The sequence below is a fragment of the Penicillium diatomitis genome (assembly GCF_028827545.1).
Source record: "Penicillium diatomitis strain IBT 30728 chromosome Unknown utg000003l_segment0_segment0, whole genome shotgun sequence".
In the NCBI taxonomy this organism is placed as follows: domain Eukaryota; kingdom Fungi; phylum Ascomycota; class Eurotiomycetes; order Eurotiales; family Aspergillaceae; genus Penicillium; species Penicillium diatomitis.
This window is the reverse complement of record NW_026623175.1, coordinates 347,815-368,439: the sequence shown is the minus strand read 5'-3', so window position 1 is coordinate 368,439 and position 20,625 is coordinate 347,815. Positions and strand designations below refer to the sequence as shown.

The window sequence follows — 20,625 nt, the reverse complement described above, 5'->3', positions numbered from 1 at the left end:
AATACATTGATGATCTCGCCTGGTACATTAGGTGCTTACATTGATACGCATCAAATAGAGTAGATCACTGGACACGAAAGATCGAAAGACCTATATGAGCTTATGCATGATATTTCCACCGAGGTAAAGTAGGAAAGAAGAACACAAAGAGTCAATTCCAGAGACACCCCCAACTTCAGCCTCCATAGACAAGACTGTAGGCCAAATAAAAAAGAAACATATTTTTCCAGGATTCGCCAGCTCAACCACCTAAAGAATAGATTTACGCATCGTCCTCGCCGCCCAAACAAGCCAACGTCGTCTTCAACCCTGCCACAACCTTCTCTTCAAGTCGGGTCTCTGCACCGGAAGTAGTGTCCAGGGGCTTTTGTCGGGACCATTCGACTTCTTTCTCGGTGGTCGCAACGATGCGGGTTCGCAGAGCAGCGCGCCGACCAAGCAGTTCTTCAATGTCTTCCTTCACTTGCATCTTGTCCCACTTCAGTTCCTGGATGGCTTGTGCATCCAAGCCAGCGCTGGCACCGGCTTCACGGAAACGAGAGAGAATGAATGAAATCAGCGCAAGCGAGTATGCTTCTGAGGTCATGCTTAGGCTGATCCATTGCGCAGCAGGGCCGGGAGACACAATAGTTGCGTGAGGGGTGGAGAAAGACTCGGATGCGCGAGTCAGCTGGCCTTCAAATTGATTGATGAAGGCAGCAATCTCCGGCGCAAACCGTACGACGTTATGAAGCAGATTCAAGCACAGAGGGAGAATGCCACTGGTCCAAATAGTGTAGAGTCGAGGCGTTGGATCAAAAGGTCCGAAGCCTTTCGGCTGTCGCAGAACATTGGTCAGTCGACATGTTGAAAGTTTCATGAAAGCACCCTCCGCAGCAAGATGCTCAGCTAGCAAAGGGAGAGTGGACATCTTGACGAGGATGGAAATGCTAAGTTCTCCATAAATGGGATCGCCCGCCACTGTCAGCTGATCTGCCCACGAAAATAGAGTAGTAGCATGGCGTGCGACATCATTGCCAGCGAGGTGAAACGCAATATGCTCGTATAAGCGGTCTGCGTTCTTGACCTGGAGACAACTTTGAAGGATGGCGATGATTATGGCGAAATCCTTCGGGGCACACTTTTCCGGCTGGTCGTGCAGATAGGTAGTGAGTGACTTGAAACCCTGTGCAACAACAGTCTTCACAATTTCAACAACCACACTCAAGTCGCCTGAGACGCTTGTCTGCTTGCTGAGGGCCTCGGGATTGGCCCGGTTGGGGCCGGGTAAGTGGAACTGAAGGCTGAGGAAGAGCACATTCAATAGAGATCGATAGTACTCAGTATCTTCGCTGATCAAGGCTTCTTCATAAGTCCGGTGACAGGCTCGTAGAGTCTTGAAGACAGTCTCTAAAAGACCAAAAACTTCCGCCCCGTGGGATTCAACTTCTACGAGGCGCTGAAGGAGGGCTTGGGCGAAGCTGACACGAGCTTGCTGGATGCGCTCAAATATTGCCTCGGGAGGCGCATTGCGGGTGTTGGCTTCAAGACAATCCTGCACCACCTTCGCCATAGATCGCTGAATCTGACGATCAGGCATAAAGTCGGCGCAATGTTCAATTGCAAAGAACTTCCAGCTGTGCAGAAGAGACTGATGAATGTTAGAGACAGTCATAGAACACGCATAGAGGAGGAAACGTACAACTTGTGCCTCGACCAGAGACAGATTGATGTTGGCGCGTGCGAACTCCTCAGAGAATCCCTGGTTTCGGCGACCACCATTCCAGGCAAAGTCGAATGCTAGCAACTTATGACCCATTCCCAGGTCGTAGTAGTATTCACTTCCCAAAACGGGACTTGTCATGGTCGTCCTCTTGAAATCACTGACTTTACACCCAGCATATCGACTTTCGAAGTTCTTTTTCAGGTTCGCATGCAACGAGTGATTGTAAGCCGAAACGTCCACGGCATCCTTACAGTACCACTGCACAAGTGGTATGAGTGTTTTGATGAAGCTGCGATCTCTTGATTCTTTAGCCGAATGCAGATAGACCGCGCAGATGTCGGCGACAACTGCAGCAATTCTGGTGACGTAGATTTGGTCTCTCACGGCCGTAGACGCAATGTCCAGCTTTGAAACATAGCTGACGATGCTATTGAAAAACCGAGGATGATTTTTCAGGTGCGGGGTGGCCCATGGCCAATTCTCCTGTGCACGGGAAACAAACTCTAGAAGGGCGAGTGCGACTTGTGGATCCTCTTTATCAATGTTCGCAAGCTTATCGAGCGCCAACTGCAAGAATGGGGTGCCTCGCATAGCTGGACCGGCATCTTTACTGGCCTTTCTCAATGTCTGCCGAGGCGATGCGCCAGTAAGAATGAATACAGCGAGCCACTGCTGACGCTTGCTGACGAAGGTTGCCAGTAGACGCCAGACTGAAAGCAACAGCCTATCGTCTGCAAGCGGCTTGTCTAACTGCGAGAGAACGTCGAGGAAGAGACAACATGACTTGGCACCAAGATGACCGACAAGCGACGGTGGCTCATTATCGAGATTCGAAGCGGCTCCTGCTACAAGCTGTTCCAATAGCTCGACGACCGGGAGTCGATAAGCATCATGCAATGCGTACAGCTTCACTAAGACAGGAGTGGCTTTGAACAGTTGCTCTTCCAATAATGTCGCAGATTGACCAGCTAGGCGCGCTGCTTGTATTAGGCTAGTGCAAAGGCCCAAGGTTGAACTTACCTGGCCTTCGATTAACGTTTGGAATCGCAGGTACAAAGAAGCCGGGGTCTGGAGGCCGTCTGTGATCAAGCGAAGGAGGGGGTTGAAGGGCAGGTCGGCAGTTGATCGAGGGCGGAGAATATCGAGTAGGTATGTTGCTGATGAGGAAAAGACGCCCGTAAGTTTGCTCTCGTATTTCGCGTCATCACTGATTCCAAAGGTGTAATAAAGCATGCGGCTAAAAGAGGCGGCTAGCGTTTGATTCATTCTCAAACGCTGCTCCGGCAGATTGAATCTCCAATTGGCGTTGCTGTTGTAAATGTCGACCATTGTTTTCGTGAAGTTGAGCATAATAGTCCTCATGACGTGTGATGGAATACTCGCACTCCAGTCCGAAACGACAGTCGACTTGGCGGCATCGCTGCCGGGGCTTTTTCGTAGCACGGCACGAGTCGCGACGTCGTCGATTGTTGCCACAAACAGATTGATACAGCTTGAGAGGAACGGGTACTCCCCAGAAGGGATCTCGATTGCTGATATAATACCAGACATCACCCCTCCCTTTCCATCAGCCCCAATCAGACTACTCCGGCTGAAAAAGGGCCAAACTCGGCCAGGAAGGACTTTCAAAACCTCCTTGACAAACCGCACACACACTATAATCAGCTCCAACGATTGCGCGGCGTTTCCTTGGTTTCCAATGCTTTGTAAGTGACGTTCGAAGATATCCAACACCACTGAAACAATATCACCCTGTCGAGACAGACCGTCACTCGCCGTCTCTAGGAGCCGTCTGGCAGTTGCGCCGTTCGATGCTTCCAGATGATTTCCTTGCGCACTTGCAACCAGATCTGCAAGAAGTCCGATCATTTCTGAGCCCGATTCTGCATCCCAGTCAGGAGAATTCACGCCGCTTTCACCCCACTCTTCAAGCCAGCTTCCCAGGTAGCTTAGGCACGAATATTGATGCTGCCACATGATAACTGCCGGCTTCGACTCTGATATGACTTGGCCAATCGTTGACATCGGCAATTCGGAAGAACTACTGACCACCAAAGCGTTGTTCGGATCCACATCGCGAAGATAGGAAGGCTGCGAAGGTCCATCTATCATTGGAAGTGATCGGGTAAGCGATACGAAGTTTGCGTTCTCGTCCTCGCGAATAGTTTCGTAACCATGGAACGAGATGGGCACAAGCTGAGTGAAAGTATCCAGATTCTCAAGTTCGTCCATGACCCGTGTCAAGCCATCGTGTTTGGAGTCTCCGCCGTTGGCTAGGACACGACAGAGTCTAAGGAAGGGCACGGTTTCGTAAGGGAACCTTGACCTAGCAATGTGAAATATTCTCTCCATCAAAATGGAGCTATTGACAAAGAACGTTTTGGGATCTTGCTCTGGCCCAAGGTTTCCCGTTGAAGTCTGCCGCAGCTCCTCAGGTGTACCGCCCAGGGCTGCCAAAACGGACTGCATGAGCTCTGGAGAGTAGTCGAGGTAGTAAGTCGCGAATTCAATTAGAGAAAGAAGCTGCAGCCGGACGCACCGAGATGTCAGCTCGTCATCTACAGCTGACATCGAGCCCACCTTAACAGACAAGGTGGCAATCTGATTAAACACTGAGTCTGTGACGATACTGGATGTAACAGCCTTGATTGCTTCATCGAGACCGAAGTAGGGCGTTCGGACCCTTTCAAGCAGCTGCTCGTAAAGGGAACTCTCTGACCCCTGAGAAGGGCCAGAGTAACGTCGGTTGGCGTTGAAAGAATCCACGGCACTATTACACTGCTCGAGCTCTCGAGCATCCTTCTCTTCAGTGGCCATCTCATTCATCGTGTTTAGTAACAAGCCCCAGGCAAAGCCTGCAAGGCGTACCGTATTGACTTGAAGTGAGGCATTGACCAAGACCTCCGTCGTCTTGGAAATGGTGTCTTTAGATAAAAAATAGACAGCGCGACCAGAAGGGATCGACTCCGGTCTCTTTCTTTTCAAAATGGCATCGAAGGATTCAGGAAGTCCCAGAAATGCTAACGTGGTCAGTGACACGAAGCTCTGGAGGGGCAGGAGGAGCTCGACCGGCTCATCGCAGGGCTAGAATGAAGTGTTAGAAATCCGTCGGCGAACAGGAGGACATTCCGCAGCTTACCACTTCAAGCTTCTCTAAAAAATCATAATCCTGCATGAGGTCAAGCCATGAAAGAAGCAGATCCCCACTTGCAATGGCTTTTGAGGCGCGAAGTTGATGGAACATCATCTGGAGAATATGAACAATCTCTTCGACAAGAGTGGTTCTCCACAAACCCTCTGTCTCCTGGTCACTTTCTGCCGTCCCCAGCCAGGAGCCATTTGAATCTAATTCTTGCAAACGGCTTCGAACCGCTGAAATGCAGTCCACAAGAAATTGATGAAGACTCTCGCCTGTTGATTTCTCGCCGAAGAGAGTGGAACCGATCTGCGACAGTCCATCCTTGCCTGCGTCAACGAGAGAAGACTGGTCGGGGTGGCTGTGATGTGAAAGTGCAAGAAGCCTTCGCGATGTTTTGAGAAGATGGCTTCTCTCTGACAGATACAAAGTTCGCAAACGTGATCGCCTGCTAGCTTCATCATCAAAAGTATTCCACTCTGCGGTCCCGGCAGCTTCCTTCAAGATGTTTGTGAGGTGAGGCCCAGCCACTGACAACCGCAGGTGATCTGAACCTGTCGCGCTTTCCAAACTTGCAGCTTCTTCAACAGAGTATGTGCTTGTCAGACGCGAGGAGGATCGGTTTTGCCATTCGAGAACAACGATGCGCAGAGCTGACATTTCGTCGATCTTGGCCTTTTCGCTCAGCCATTGCGCGTCGGTTTTGACTTGCTGAAGGTTGGGCGCAGAGCTTGAATTGGTTTCCGAGTGGATCGCCGCCGTCTTCGAACTGAACTCGGTCTTTGATTGGGAGGAAGGTTCGGGGAATGATTTCACACTGCGGGATAGTAGCTTGATGCTTTCGGGATGTGACAAGAAAGCTGTAACGATGCCTCCGTCGAAAGCAGATATTTCGGTAGCATTCGAATGAATGAATGCTCTCCTCCACGACCTGGCTTTTGTTAGTGTTTGAAAGAGAGCCAGGGTGTTTGGACAAACCCATACAAAAGATGAGTGTCCCCAGAAAAGCATTTGTCCAGGGACGGGAAATAGGCCTCCGGGACGGGAGCCATTTGGCGAGACAATCAGATCATCATAGAATTTCCAAGCTTGTATGAATAAAGCGTGCCGGCGAGGTACGCAAGTTCTGGCAGCTTGTATGATATCGTGAACTGTCGGAAGCACCTAGCTCTGGACAAAACTTGAGCTCTCTTTCTGCGCGTCTGCGGTCAACAATCCCAATTTCCTATCTTGGTCTAGTGCGCTATTACTGCCGGGCGGTAAGAGACGGTGTCGGTGTCCCGCCGCCGCCGAGGGGCGGGAGTGTACCTTTTGAGTCAGCGTTATGTTAGTTGAAGATTTGAGTGTTTGACGATACAATCTCCCGGTGAGATTTCTCGTCAAGTGACTTACGCACCCCAGATTCGCCCAATTTTGAAGACAGTAGGCATCTGAGCTGTCTTTTTGCCCTCTACAGCCAAAATGGCGGACCTTGTGGACCACTCTCCCCGCCACCCCACGATAGCTGCCAAACTCAGCAGCGCCTCGAACGTTATATTGATTGACAACTATGATTCATTTACCTGGAATGTTTATCAATACCTCGTTCTCGAGGGTGCTACTGTCACCGTATTCCGGAATGATGAAGTCACCGTGGAGGACCTTGTTGCGAAGAAACCAACACAACTTGTCATAAGCCCTGGGCCTGGTCATCCTGAAACCGATGCGGGAATCAGCAACGAAGCTATTAAATACTTCAGCGGAAAGATTCCGATCTTCGGCGTTTGCATGGGTCAGCAGTGCATGATCACCAGCTTCGGAGGAAAGGTTGACGTGACTGGGGAGATTCTGCATGGGAAGACATCAGTCTTGAAGCATGACGCCAAAGGTGTTTACGAGGGGCTGCCCAAGGTTCTGTCAGTCACTCGGTATCACTCCCTGGCTGGTACACATTCGACTGTTCCTGATTGCATGGAGGTGACATCCTGGGCTGAGCTCGAAGACGGGAGCGGTAACAACGTGATCATGGGAGTGCGACACAAGGAACTCGCTGTCGAAGGCGTGCAGTTTCACCCTGAGAGCATTCTTACCGAATATGGGCGCACGATGTTCAGAAACTTCCTAAAGCTGACTGCAGGTACCTGGGCTGGAAACAAAGGCGGCTCCGTGCCTCAAACAGTCCCTTCCATGGATAAGAAGCTGTCTATACTAGACAAGATTTACGCCCATCGAAAGAATGCTGTCGAAGAACAGAAAAAAATTCCTGCTTTGAGTCCAGAGTCTCTCCAGGCTGCCTACGATCTTAACATCGCACCACCGCAAATTTCTTTCCCGGCTCGATTGAGACAGTCTGTATACCCACTGTCTCTGATGGCAGAGATCAAGCGCGCATCTCCTTCCAAAGGCATCATTTCAGCCAATGTTTGTGCACCTGCTCAAGCACGTGAATACGCCAAGGCTGGCGCCAGTGTGATTTCTGTCCTCACGGAACCTGAATGGTTCAAGGGCACAATTGATGATCTGCGGGCGGTCCGTCAGAGCCTTGAAGGACTCACAAATCGACCTGCTCTCTTACGGAAGGAATTCATCTTTGATGAGTATCAGATCTTGGAAGCACGCCTGGCTGGTGCTGACACAGTCCTGCTCATTGTGAAGATGCTCAGCCTTGAGCTCCTCACTAGACTATTCAACTATTCCCGAAGCCTCGGCATGGAGCCGCTCGTTGAAGTAAACACCCCTGACGAGATGAAAATTGCAGTGAATCTTGGCTCTGAGGTGATTGGCGTCAACAACCGCGATTTGACTAGCTTCGAAGTCGACCTCGGCACCACCAGCCGCCTGATGGAACAGGTTCCTGGGACCACAATTGTCTGTGCTTTGAGTGGCATCACTGGGCCTCAGGATGTCGAAGCTTATAAGAAGGACGGTGTGAAAGCTATTCTTGTTGGAGAGGCACTCATGCGAGCATCTGACACGTCTGCCTTTGTGGCTCGTCTTCTTGGCGGATCATCTGAAAAAGTTGCTGCGTCTGCACCGCGTTCACGCTTGGTCAAGATCTGTGGTACTCGGTCTGAAGAGGCAGCTAAAGCTGCAATCGAGGCCGGAGCTGATCTTATTGGTATCATTTTGGTTAAGGGACGCTCCAGGTTGGTCTCCGACGAGGTTGCTATTCGTATTTCACAGGCAGTCAAGTCAACACCACGACCAGGGGCCCAAATGTCCACGTCTGTGGAGGAGAACTGTTCACATGAATGGTTTGATCATTCACGCAAGGTCCTGCGCCACCCAGGCCGTGCTTTACTCGTGGGCGTGTTCCTCAACCAACCTCTATCGTATGTTCTCGCCCAACAACAGAAGTTGGGGCTCGATGTCGTGCAACTCCATGGCTGTGAGCCGTTGGAGTGGTCCACACTGATTCCAGTCCCCGTGATCCGCAAATTTGCTCCAGGAGATCTCGGGATTGCACGTCGTGCTTATCACTCTCTTCCCCTATTGGACTCTGGGGCGGGTGGTTCTGGGGAGCTGCTCGAGGGAGCAGGTGTTCAAAAGACTCTCAACTCTGACGAAGGCCTGCGTGTCATTCTTGCCGGCGGCCTAAACCCCGATAATGTCGTCAGCGCCATCAATGAACTAGGTGTGGCAGGATCGAAAGTCGTTGGGGTCGATGTTAGCTCGGGGGTGGAAACCAACGGCGTTCAGGATGTGGACAAGATTCGCGCATTCGTGAAGGCTGCCAAAAGCATTGCGTTGTAAACTCTCCAAGAGTCTCCCTAAAACCTTTTGAAAATTTTCTCTACGATATGAAATTCTCCGCATATTTCCAAGCACATAGATGGCCAATGAACTAACTAAGAAGATTCTATAACAAAATTTCCCATACGTAGTGATTGCGAATTTTTCAGCGACCATCCAGGCTTTCATTCTTATTTCCTTGTCTGACGCTTTCTAGCTTTCATCTGTGCGAACACCGGGTTCCCAGCTATGAGGCTCCGGGATGCTGAAAGTACTGGACCTGCGCTGAACCGCGCCCGAATTTTGGATGGAGTCAGTGTCTGCTTGGAGAATTGCAACAAATTGGTTTCCAGGAGGCAGTTGTCTCTCTGTTGTTGTCATTCAGCATACCTAGATGACTCGAACTTTTAATGATCAAAGTAAATCTCTTGTGAGATAAGGTTTTCTCTTTCACGAGTCTTCTGCCTTTGCTGTTCCGCCTTATCTAAACTCACCCTGGCACTCTGAGCGGCCCCGTTCTATTCGGTCAACCTCGGCGATGGCTTTTGCATGCACAGAAGATGTGAAGCACCATGTAGCCCTATCTATGTAGAAAAAAAGAGGTCATCTAGATCAGAGACGCTGGGGAGCTTATCCAAACACACGGGACTTAGTTCATGTATGTGTCCGTATGCTCGGGATCGTTGAAGCCCTTGGCCAGGTTCCATCTTTCCATCTGGAGGGGACTCTGCCTGTCACTTGTCCGAGTCCAACAAAGCTGGAGAAAAATCTTCCTTTGACCTCTTCAGATGCAACACAGATGCTTGCAATTGAAAAAGTTAGCAGATACACCATTGACATGTATCATAGGCAGCATCTCATGCAGAGTCAAATTGGCATTGCGTCACAGATGAGTAACCTCAAACGATCATTTCTATCTGCCTCTAATCTTCACTCGGACTCCTTTGGAGTGCGCTAGATTGGCTGCTACTCGGAGCTTAAGCACTCGATCTGGAGCTCGGCCGGCTATCTAAGTGACTCGTTACTGCAAGAGAGAGAGAGTGATATCGATCCGTCATCACAACGGAAGTAGAGGCACCGAATCATTATGTCAAGATCACTAAAGTTACTCGAAGTATATTCCTCAGCCGAAAAGCCATGAATCACGTTATGTGATACTATCTATCATAAGTGTATTCAGAAGACTGAAAAGGAGTGCTTGGTGAACTGATGGGGAATGGGCGCAAGCATCATATTCGCTGGTATTCGGTACCTTCCAGGTGAAAATAATTCATTTATTCAACCATCATCCTCATGAGCCACGGCGCAGGCCGCATGGCAGATACTTACTAGCAACTTGATTTGATAACAACAGAGGGAGCTGTCGGGAACACAAAAGACTCAAGCAGTTAATGCCAAGCACGTGCAAAGCGCCCAGGTATCACAACACGGAAATTGCCTCTTCAGGTACAACAAGTGAGGGTTTTGCAGATTAGATCTCTCTCACTAAGAGCCTCAAAGATCGAGCTCTCTTACTTGAAGCCATTCAGACTCCATTCCCCACTTCTCCGTTCGAGTGAGAGATGGTCAAATTTCGCCAAGTCTGAAGGCATCTTGTGATTGATGGCTTTTCTCTAGCATGCACTCTTCGTGATAATAAACAACTCTCATCACGGGTTACTCAGTAAAACTGACAGGCTTGCTGTGCATCTGGTGAGAGCTGACTGAAAAGTTCTGAAAATCTGAACTGATCGAGAGATTGAGCCAGATCTTTCAAGCCCTCGCTGCCTAGAAAGATCCAGTTGGTAATACCTTGATGGCAAACATCTTCCAATCAATCCAGAACTCATTCTTGTCTTTTGCGAATCCCCTCGGAAGCTCAATACTCGAAAATGCCTGCAAAAGTCACCGAAAGCGCAAAAGTCTCCAAGCCAGGGACTGCCTTCCGGCGGATCACTGTCGCGACAACAGGGGACATCTATCAGGGCTCTCAGATCCCTCAGTGGGTCAAGAAGAATGGGGGAAGATTTCTTGAGAAAGTGACTACTGAGGTTACGCATCTCATCACGACTGAAAAGGCCTATTTAGAAAACATATCGGAAGGTGAGCTGAGTGATCATGGAAGCTGGCCTCGAAGCATTCACTCGACCACAGTATATATATAAAGCACGAAAGTGTACTGACGACCTGAAGTGCGAGCAGCCAAAGCCCTCGGAAAAATCAGAATTGTATCTCGGGACTGGCTCATTTGTTCGCTCTATGCGAATCCCATTCGTCCTGTGTCCGAGGCACCGTTTCTCTTGGAAAACCTGACCAGGCCTAACAACAAGGACGCAGAAGCAAAGGGTGCAGGTGGTGCTCGGAATAAAGGTAAGATTTCAGCGATCTCGGGGGGTCAATGATCTCTAGATTCAAGGAATCTGCGCTGTCAAAAGGTACTTTGATGAACATGCTAATATAAACTCACTCAACCAGTGAACCCTTTCGATCAAAAGACCACATCAGGTGGCTCGAAACGAGCTCGCACTCAAGGTATGTATGCGTAGTTGCCTCTAATATTTGGACATAGGTCTTTGTGTTGACTACAGTCCACTTTAGCCATTCAAACTATCCTGCTTGATCCAAGTACAGGTGCAGCTTGGGATGCTACACTTCTCCGCGATGGCAAAACTCCTCGTACCCGTGAGAAAATTCGGCTTGCAGTAAGTAGTTATTCCAAGTTCATTGAGAAAACCTTTCTGACTCTGAGGTTGCAGATTTTCGAATCCTCTGCCAGCCCGAAGACCTACTCGACCTGGGCAAGATACAGTCGCGTCGGAAAGTCTCAAGTTGATGAATTGACGGCTCCCAAGAGTGACATAACGTCTGCCATCAAGAATTTCAAAGATTATTTCAAATCCAACACAGGAAAGTCTTGGGAAGAAAGACACAGCGAGGATCTCCCGACGCCGAGACAAGACGATCAGGGTAATGTACTTCCCATTCACGAAGGCTGGTACATTTACGACAATCAAGAGAACATGTTCACCCGCTTTCTGAGGCAACCTCCCACATCGACAAGCGCTACAGGGCATGCTTCGGCTACAAGTCATGAAGTTTCCTACACCGAACACACAGACGATTCAGCAGCGGACGAAGAAGCACTTTCGACCCTCGATGCCCCACTAGAAGAGAACAATGCCCATGACCGCGCATGACCCCGTCCTCATTGAAGGAGCCGTATGCCAAACAGGGCACCCAGAGGTGACACAAGATCAAGGGGAGTGAAAGTGTGCCCGATTTGGCAGGTTTTTGATTTGCGTTCCCACGTGTTGCGCGAAGGAGGGGAATTACGTGGCTTTTTTGGGCGCGTTGGTAACGGCGGCCGATTGAAATTTGTTCATGAAATAGGGGGCCTCGCAAAGGTGAAGTGACTCAATCAACTTCGGATATGATACGCGACATGACCGAATTGCGAATTTTTCTGGACCGATAACTCCTTTGCGCCAATGCACTGAATCGAATACTTGCCCTTAAGAGTCAGACCCCACATTGCCATCCTTATGTGCGCCTGTAGTGGAATTTTGTACGAACGTTGAGAATGACTTTAAAGGTAGTCTTTCTTCTTGCTGGTTCTCGTGTATTGTGTGAGTGCCCACTCCACGTCACCTGTAGAGCCCTTCTCGAGAGTACCGCCGCGAATCTCGAATAGCCGCATGGTCATCCGGGGCCCCACTTCAGCAAGCTCGACATCTCGGTAGCTGCTCTTGACGAAGACGTGATGACGAACCTCAATGCTGTCCTCCTTGTTGACAAAGCTCACAACTCGAGTGCCAACCTTGCCTGGTTCGCGAGGGGGGAACAAGTGCTTGAGGATTTGAACGACGCGCTGACCAAGTTTTGTCGTGAAGCCTTCAAATATCAGGTGTGGATAACTCTCAGAGACTGTTCCACGATCGGCGTTGGGAATATCCGCTCGAAGGACAACGTTGTGGAGTGAGAAACTGGCGGTTGGACCATGAGGTAGGTGGGAGACTGTGAGAGCGGTTGGTGTACCTCGGTGCTCATGAAGTAGGACCATATCGGTCAGGGAAGCGGAGGTAGCGCTGGACACGAGATCGGGCATGACCAGGTTGCCACGGTTGAGACGTATAGAGGTCGGAAGGAGCAATCGAATCTCTTTAGCAAAAGCGCCGAGCCGAGCAGATGGCGAGCGAGATGTAGTGACCAATGGGCGAGGGTCAATCAACCCAGAGGTCAGGGCATATTCGTCGTCGACATCCACTTCATCCTTCGACTCGTCGTATTTGAAATCTTGGCGGAGAGATTTGTCGTTCGCGATCGAGGGGTCAAGAGGCTTGCCAGAAGCCAACGAGGCCTTTAATTGCGCTCGTTTCTCGGCGATTGAGGCATCGCGGAGCTGCAGTGCTCTCCGGTAGAGGTAGTCACGACGTTCGCGGGCTTGACGACGCTATATAAACCGTCAGCAAGGTTCTCATTATGGACAGTCATCCCCAATATCCTTGTAGCTTACCAACATCATAAAATTCGAACAGGATTTTTATTCTTGAACCTTTCGAATATCTTTGAGAGCGGGCAACTTTTTTTTACTCCGGGCTGCGCAAATGGTTCGCACCTTCCGCCGTACTCACCGCCGAGGTGGCATCCCACCGATAGAGAATGGCGGATCGCAATAATGCGGAGACCGAAATGATCCAATTTCCAGTTCTCATTCTTTCTTGTGGAATTTGAAGAGACAGAGGTGGCGCTGGCGTAAGTTATAACTGATCTTGCCACAAGTTTGTTCAACACTGACTCGGTGTCATCGCTCTAGAATCTCTATTAGTTTGCCCCTCAGGCATAAATTGGCTGGGTTATTAAAGTGTCACAAAAGCACTGTTATCGCGTCTCCTTCGCTCCTTTGACGACGACCTCATCCCGCAACTCTACCTACGATTCGCATGGAGTTTCAAACGTGTCTCGGCTTCTGAAAGTATCTACAATATCATTTTTTGCCTCAACTCCATACCTGCGTCACCAGACAACATGGAGTCGTATCCGGCAGATGATGCCTCGGTGATCGCAGACCAAGACGACAATCATATGAGCAGTTTGGGCCACGCTCGACCACGTCGTCATGACGATGATGACGAGGGCTCCGATATTCTGGAGGATGATGACATGGAGAGTACCGTCGGCGGGGCAGTCTCTCGTCACCACAAGGGGCATGGACATGGCGAAGAAGAGAAAGAGCTTCCTGCCCATGCTTGCGCGTGAGCTATCCAGCTACATCCCATCAAATAATTTTCATACTAACAAAACGAATTTTCAGATACTGCGGAATCCATAATCCGAGCAGCGTCGTGAAGTGCCTTTCATGTAACAAGTGGTTCTGCAGCGCTCGGGGTAACACCTCTTCGTCGCATATTGTCAACCATCTTGTGCGTGCTCGGCATAAGGAAGTACAGCTGCATCCAGCTTCCTCGCTTGGCGATACCATTCTCGAATGCTACAATTGCGGGACGAAGAACGTCTTTCTTCTTGGGTTTATTCCGGCCAAGTCTGACACTGTTGTGGTTCTCCTCTGTAGACAACCGTGCGCCGCCATGCCGTCTTCCAAGGATATGAACTGGGACACTTCTAGATGGCAGCCGCTTATTGAGGATCGTTCGTTCCTCCCATGGCTTGTGTCTACTCCCACCGATCAGGAGCAACTTCGTGCTCGCCACCTAAGTCCCCAGTTGATCGCGAAGCTGGAGGAGATGTGGAAGGAAAATTCACAGGCTACACTAGAGGATCTGGAAAAGGCTACCGCAGTCGACGATGAACCAGCACCTGTCCTGCTTCGTTACGATGACGCTTACCAGTACCAAAACATTTTTGGACCCCTTGTGAAGATCGAGGCCGACTATGACCGAAAGTTGAAGGAGTCACAATCTCAAGATGGTTTGATTGTTCGCTGGGATTTGGGTCTAAACAACAAGCACCTCGCGAGTTTCGTTCTCCCCAAGCTTGAGCTGGGTGATGTCAAACTTGCCGTGGGCGATGAGATGCGCCTCAAATACACTGGGGAATTGCGATCTAAGTGGGAGGGGGTTGGCTACGTCATGAAGATTCCTAACAATCAGTCTGACGAAGTCACCATTGAGTTGCGGTCGAAGGGCGATCACAAGTCCGTGCCGACAGAGTGCACTCATAATTTCACCGCCGATTACGTTTGGAAATCAACTTCGTTTGACCGCATGCAGCTCGCCATGAAAACCTTCGCTGTCGACGAGATGAGTGTCTCAGGTTACATCTTCCATCGTCTCCTTGGTCACGAAGTTGCCGCTGCACCTATGAAGACTCAGATCCCAAAGAAATTCAGTGTCCCTGGATTGCCTGATCTGAACGGTAGCCAGATTAACGCCGTGAAGAGCGTTTTGCAACGGCCTCTAAGTCTGATTCAGGGCCCCCCGGGAACTGGTAAGACTGTCACTTCGGCTACGATTATCTACCATCTTGCGAAGATCAATGGCGGTCAAGTTCTGGTCTGTGCCCCTTCCAACGTTGCTGTCGACCAGCTCTGTGAACGTATCCACCGCACCGGCCTGAAGACTGTGCGTGTGACTGCCAAATCTCGTGAAGATGTTGAATCGCCGGTCGCCTTTCTTTCCTTGCACGAGCAAGTTCGCATGAACGATAGCAATATTGAACTGGTGAAACTCAATCAGCTCAAGGCAGAGCTTGGTGAGCTTTCAAGCCAGGACGAGAAGCGTCTAAAGCAACTTACCCGGGCCGCTGAACGAGAGGTCTTGACGAACGCCGATGTAATCTGCTGTACTTGCGTTGGTGCCGGCGATCCTCGATTGGCTAAGTTCAAGTTCCGTACTGTTTTGATTGATGAATCTACTCAATCAGCTGAGCCAGAATGCATGATTCCCTTGGTTCTTGGCTGCAAGCAGGTTGTCTTGGTCGGTGATCACCAGCAGCTGGGCCCGGTCATCATGAACAAGAAAGCTGCCAAGGCTGGTCTTAACCAATCTCTCTTTGAGCGTTTGGTCATCCTAGGATGCTCCCCCATCCGCTTGAATGTTCAGTACCGTATGCACCCATGCTTGTCTGATTTCCCGTCCAACATGTTCTATGAGGGCTCGCTACAGAACGGTATCACTATTCACGATCGACTCCGCCGTGATGTTGACTTCCCTTGGCCTATGATGGACAATCCAATGATGTTCTGGTCGAACCTCGGCAATGAAGAAATTTCGGCTTCGGGAACTTCGTATCTTAACCGCACGGAGGCAACGAATGTCGAGAAGATTGTCACTCGATTCTTCAAAGCAGGTGTACAACCGGGCGGTATTGGCATCATCACGCCCTATGAGGGACAGCGAAGCTACATTGTGAGCTCGATGCAAGCAACCGGCACTTTCAAAAAGGAGCATTACAAAGAAATTGAAGTAGCATCCGTCGATGCATTTCAGGGACGTGAAAAGGATTACATCATCCTGTCCTGCGTTCGATCCAACGACCACCAAGGCATTGGTTTCCTAAGTGACCCTCGTCGTCTCAACGTCGCTCTCACACGTGCTCGATTTGGCTTGGTGATCCTCGGAAATCCCAAGGTCCTGTCAAAGCACCCCCTTTGGAACTGTCTTCTGCAACACTTTAAAGAGAGTCATTGTCTAGTCGAGGGGCCTTTGTCGAATCTCCAGGAGTCATTGATTCAGTTCAGCCGACCCAAGCAGGCTTACCGTGGTCCTCAGCGCTTCCACATGTCGTCCGGCTTCAACCAAGGAGCCGCAGCAGCCGTTACCGGCTCTGTCAATGGTCGCAATGGTCAAAGGAATGAATACCAGGACACTGGTTCTGTTGTTGGCTACATCCCCGATGATGTTTCCTCGGTTCATTCCTCTGCTATTGGCGGGGTGGGCCTACCCTCCGGATATCCGCCGATGTTCCAGAACTTCGCCGACCAATGGCCGTCTCTTTCCGGTGTTCGCCGTGCTAACGGCGGCCGCGTCAAAGGTGCGCCTAGCGTTGCAGGAGAATCAGTCGCTGCGACCGAGTCCGACATTACCGGAAGCGTTATCGATGGGCGTGGTGGCGTCGATCAAGGCGGTGTCAGCCTTGCTGGGTTGAGTATCAATGACATGAGCAAGCAGGCGAGCCTCAGCCAGTCCGACCGCCTCAAGCGCTACGTTGAGTCGGGAGGTCGTGAGCCTTACAGAGGTGTTGTCCCTGACAACGGTAGCATCTTTGGGGGTAGTTCTGCCAGCATTCGTGTGACGCGCGGCGCCCCTGGTCACAACGTCACGGATGACGATGATGCAAGAAGCGTGTCAACCGCCTTTGCCAGCCAAGTTGGCGGGAACTACGACTGAGAGAGGTCTTCCACCTGCTTGAATAGGTTCTACTATCAACAAGTCACCCCTCCACCGAGTGCCTTGTTGAGAAGCAGAATCTCACCTCGAATGTCGAAGACCCCTTCACTAGAGTCCCTCCGGTCCAATGTTCAGTGCTAATTAGGACAACAATCCAGTGAGAACAAGCTGAACTGCTGCTTCGTCATATTCTGCACTCTGGCCAGACGATTCGTGGGAATTATCAACCCTCGTTGTCGATAGGTCGACTGCTATCGCTCCTTGTAGGCTTCATTGGCTTATGCGAGCTCCGCAGCGTGTTGAACTGGACCAGCCCACGGCGTGTGAGAGATCTACTCTCCTGGATCTACGTCTACACCCTGACTGTGCAATGACCGAAGCAAGCCTTCCGCCCAGCTTTTGAATTCAATAGCCGCGTGGAACACCCTCGACGGATCTTCTGGTCCTTTTGCGTCAACATGCTGACCGGTCTTCATATGTACACGCAGGAAATGTCTAGCCTAGTGTTAACATGCGAAAACTGCACTCATTTTATTACCTCGCTCGTCTAGGCCTTCGTATCTGAAAAATTTAGCCCCGTGCTTATGAACTAGTTCCAAGTGGTATCCGTAGTCATGGTATAGATTGGGTGTGCTCTACCACAAAGGGATGCCACTTAGGCTCTCGAGGGAAGCTACCATAGCCAGAGCTGTGTCGATTCAATTCATATTCTCGCACGGGCTCTTTACCTATTCAGCCCACCCGACCACGAGGCTCGTACCAAGTCACAGCTGGGCCCACAGCCCTGGCAATCAATAAATATAGAGTTAACCCAGGGAGTCGTCATGCTCAAGTATATTCCGGAAGAGGGTCTGGAACCGCCGGTTACCACATATAGATCGTTCCCCGTCCAGCTTCACCTTCACAAGCCTCACTCCGTGAAGTGCATTGAATTGAAAGAACATATGAACTAGCAGGCGAACGGAGAGCTTTCGATACTTTCCAGTTCACCTCAGTAGTGAGTTCTTATATGGCGTCCCTCTAATCTCGCGGCTCCACCCTTTGCGTGCGGCATGTTTTTGCTGGGCACGTTGTTAAATTTACTAGTGGGTGCCAGGGTGGGATAGACAGCGGGCCTGGCAATGGGACTGTAGAAGTGTAAATGCTCGTAAGGCATCCATTGTGGCGATGCCCTGGGCAGAAATGCAGCTCAGGGGAGACTGGATATTCCGCTGAACACGATCACGAATTACACACCTCCAAGCCAATTCAGCGCAGACTGACCATCTCCCACGATGGCTGCCTAACTTTGCTATTTTAGTCGGCAGTTCGTGTCCCAGATTGGGCAACCCATGCGCAAGTATACGGGGCTTGTGCTAGTGACTGCTCAAAAAGATGTGGTGGCTAATTTCGGGGACAGAACCTGACCTGGTGCAATGTAGCGTGAGTCATCTGGGAACGAAAGATCCCCAGCCGGAGATCAGTCACTTGCATGTTCAAATGGCCACGCTATCTATTGTCAAGCAGCGGTGGCAGGTATTCGGAAACCGAAGAAAGAAGCAGGCAGATTATAAGCCAGCGCACAGCAGGGCAGCAGCAACCACCAAGTGGGGCCGACATCTACTTCTCCTCCACCATCCCGCTCATTGAAGCCCCATCAAGCGGTCGGCGTCTCCTTCGGCAGCTCCGGACTGACCACGGATTAAGTTAGAACCGAGTCCCGGGCAACCGCGCCACAGGTGGCGGCTGCTGACTTTTTCTTCCAACTTCTGGACAGCCTTATAAATAGGGGACAAAGATGCCTTGAGACCTGAAATTTTGGGCTCTTTTCCATCTACATCTACAGCACCATCATACTCCATCGCCATCACCAGCCGTATCGTCGATAAGCAGCCGACTCTTCGACTTTCTCAAGTCTATATCTTCCTCGACGGGAAGTGACTGCTGTTGATCTTTTGTCGACCCTTTGGCTCTGTCTCACCTTCGATACGAAGTCTGTTACGGGGCATCAGTGATCCGTGAACGCGTCTCTACTAGATCTCTACATAAACACAACCACCCCTCACCAGGTGTGGGGTTGAGACAATACAATGGGTGACGGATCTGACTATCCCAGTCCACGAAGTGAAGCCCCGCATGGGGTCGCTGTCGCCTCCGCGCTGGCCTCCGCTACGGAGTCTCTCTCCTCAATCGCGCGAATGAACGAACAAGCCTCCGTTCTCGGCTACGCTACCCTGAACGGCGCTGTCGACACCACCACTACCACCCAGCCTCGTCTCGCTGAGCAACGTCTCTCTCAGCCGCGCCTTTCTGTCCGACGCGCTCGCGATCCTCCGAAGAATGCGGAGGGTCAGATTTACTGCGATCATGCAGATTGCCAGGCGGCACCACCTACCTTCCGCCGCCCATGTGAATGGAAGTAAGTCCCTCTGGAGCCCTGGTCGCTGTTGTTCGTTCTTCGTCGTACAGAATCTCTGACTTCGAACTTTCTAGTAAGCACATGGACAAGCACGATCGCCCCTACAAATGTTTTGAACCAGGATGCGACAAGATCCAAGGGTTCACCTATTCAGGCGGCCTCTTGCGCCACCAACGCGAAGTGCACAAGAAGAACAATGATTCCAAAAAGCCTCTGATGTGTCCCTACGCGGACTGCAACCGCAGCACAGGCAACGGTTTTACGCGTCAAGAAAACCTTCGCGAGCATTTGCGCCGGCGCCACATGCACACCGACGACGGTTCCACCGGCTCGATTCTCGTGGACATGCCTTGGGAGCGTGCGAATGAGCTCGAAGGCGTTCGTGCCAATTCCCTGCCTGCTACTGGTATCAAACGCAGACACGACTCGCCACTTGGCGATTTGCCAAGCCACGAGGATACCGGTGACGATCTTCACAACGAAGTCAAGCGACTACGCCGAGAAGTCCAAGAGAAGGATCGCCGTCTAGAGCAGCTGGAGCGCATTGTGGCCGACCTTCAGCAGGCTATTCCACAGGCACATGTACCGGAGCATGATCCCCAACTCACTCAGGCCATGCCACCCCTCCCCCCTCAAACTGCGATTCACCAAGTCTAAACACTTTCCCTTTGTCCCGTCACTTGTTTCATGTGTATTGGATTACGATATTCTTCTGCATTCTTTGGCGTTTTTTCCTAGCGCCGCCTAGGATTTGAACTGGCTGGTTACAATTTTCTTGTTGCAAATTCCTGTCTCGTCCTTCCGAGATCGAGTGTGAACTGTATTGGGGATACCTTGGTGGCTCGTCTAAACGGTCTGTACGGTTGGTCTGCATGGTCTGCATGGTCTAAATGCTAGCCGAAACAATGCTTGGCCCTTGATCATCTGACATCGTATTCTGAAGGGATAAGCGGTTCTCTTTTACGGGGTTTACTGGAACCTTCTTGTCAGACAGCTTCATATACCCGATTGTTATTATGACCTATCCTAGTGCTGGTCCTCAACTATACTGTGTCTCGAATTAATACCACTGGCTGAGCATGTCTTCGCATATTACCCTGCTTTGTAGGATACTGATGAGTTCCCTTGCTGGAAATCATGAGTCTTTTCAAATGTACTAGAACTAGCCATACACAATTACACACCTACTCTGGCTAGTCCGCTAGTGCAATACTAGAAGCTGCGTCTCTGAACTTTTCCCATCTTGAACCCCGCCTATAAGCCAACCTCAGGCCATTCCTCGTGCAGTAGCACTAATCAGCGCATGCATGCGGGGCCAGATTGAGCCATCAGCCACATCCGCACTAGGCAA

At 50.6% G+C, this 20,625-nt stretch overlaps 6 protein-coding genes across 6 annotated transcripts; 4 read left to right on the top strand and 2 right to left on the bottom strand.

Annotated features, from left to right (window-relative positions):
- Positions 1–262: 262 nt before the first annotated feature.
- N7539_002387 (nucleoporin) lies at positions 263–5,893 on the bottom strand (the record flags this gene model as incomplete). The annotated part of the gene is made up of 4 exons (XM_056931990.1): positions 263–1,630; positions 1,682–4,789; positions 4,845–5,772; positions 5,820–5,893. The coding sequence occupies 4 exons, from the start codon at positions 5,891–5,893 to the stop codon at positions 263–265; spliced, it is 5,478 nt and encodes a 1,825-aa protein (XP_056791949.1).
- Positions 5,894–6,302: 409 nt separating this feature from the next.
- Positions 6,303–8,573, top strand: N7539_002386 (bifunctional anthranilate synthase/indole-3-glycerol-phosphate synthase; the record flags this gene model as incomplete). Its single annotated transcript, XM_056931989.1, has 1 exon — positions 6,303–8,573. One exon carries the CDS (start codon positions 6,303–6,305, stop codon positions 8,571–8,573), a length of 2,271 nt encoding a protein of 756 aa, XP_056791948.1.
- A 1,850-nt stretch (positions 8,574–10,423) lies between these two features.
- N7539_002385 (BRCT domain protein) lies at positions 10,424–11,728 on the top strand (the record flags this gene model as incomplete). Its single annotated transcript, XM_056931988.1, has 5 exons — positions 10,424–10,634; positions 10,725–10,901; positions 11,007–11,063; positions 11,130–11,233; positions 11,288–11,728. The coding sequence occupies 5 exons, from the start codon at positions 10,424–10,426 to the stop codon at positions 11,726–11,728; spliced, it is 990 nt and encodes a 329-aa protein (XP_056791947.1).
- A 389-nt stretch (positions 11,729–12,117) lies between these two features.
- On the bottom strand, positions 12,118–13,050 carry N7539_002384 (snoRNA-binding rRNA-processing protein IMP4; the record flags this gene model as incomplete). The annotated part of the gene is made up of 2 exons (XM_056931987.1): positions 12,118–12,981; positions 13,045–13,050. 2 exons carry the CDS (start codon positions 13,048–13,050, stop codon positions 12,118–12,120), a joined length of 870 nt encoding a protein of 289 aa, XP_056791946.1.
- Positions 13,051–13,556: 506 nt separating this feature from the next.
- Positions 13,557–16,876, top strand: N7539_002383 (putative regulator of nonsense transcripts; the record flags this gene model as incomplete). Its single annotated transcript, XM_056931986.1, has 2 exons — positions 13,557–13,783; positions 13,843–16,876. 2 exons carry the CDS (start codon positions 13,557–13,559, stop codon positions 16,874–16,876), a joined length of 3,261 nt encoding a protein of 1,086 aa, XP_056791945.1.
- Positions 16,877–18,945: 2,069 nt separating this feature from the next.
- N7539_002382 (putative C2H2 transcription factor) lies at positions 18,946–19,931 on the top strand (the record flags this gene model as incomplete). The annotated part of the gene is made up of 2 exons (XM_056931985.1): positions 18,946–19,274; positions 19,349–19,931. The coding sequence occupies 2 exons, from the start codon at positions 18,946–18,948 to the stop codon at positions 19,929–19,931; spliced, it is 912 nt and encodes a 303-aa protein (XP_056791944.1).
- Between the last annotated feature and the right edge of the window lie 694 nt (positions 19,932–20,625).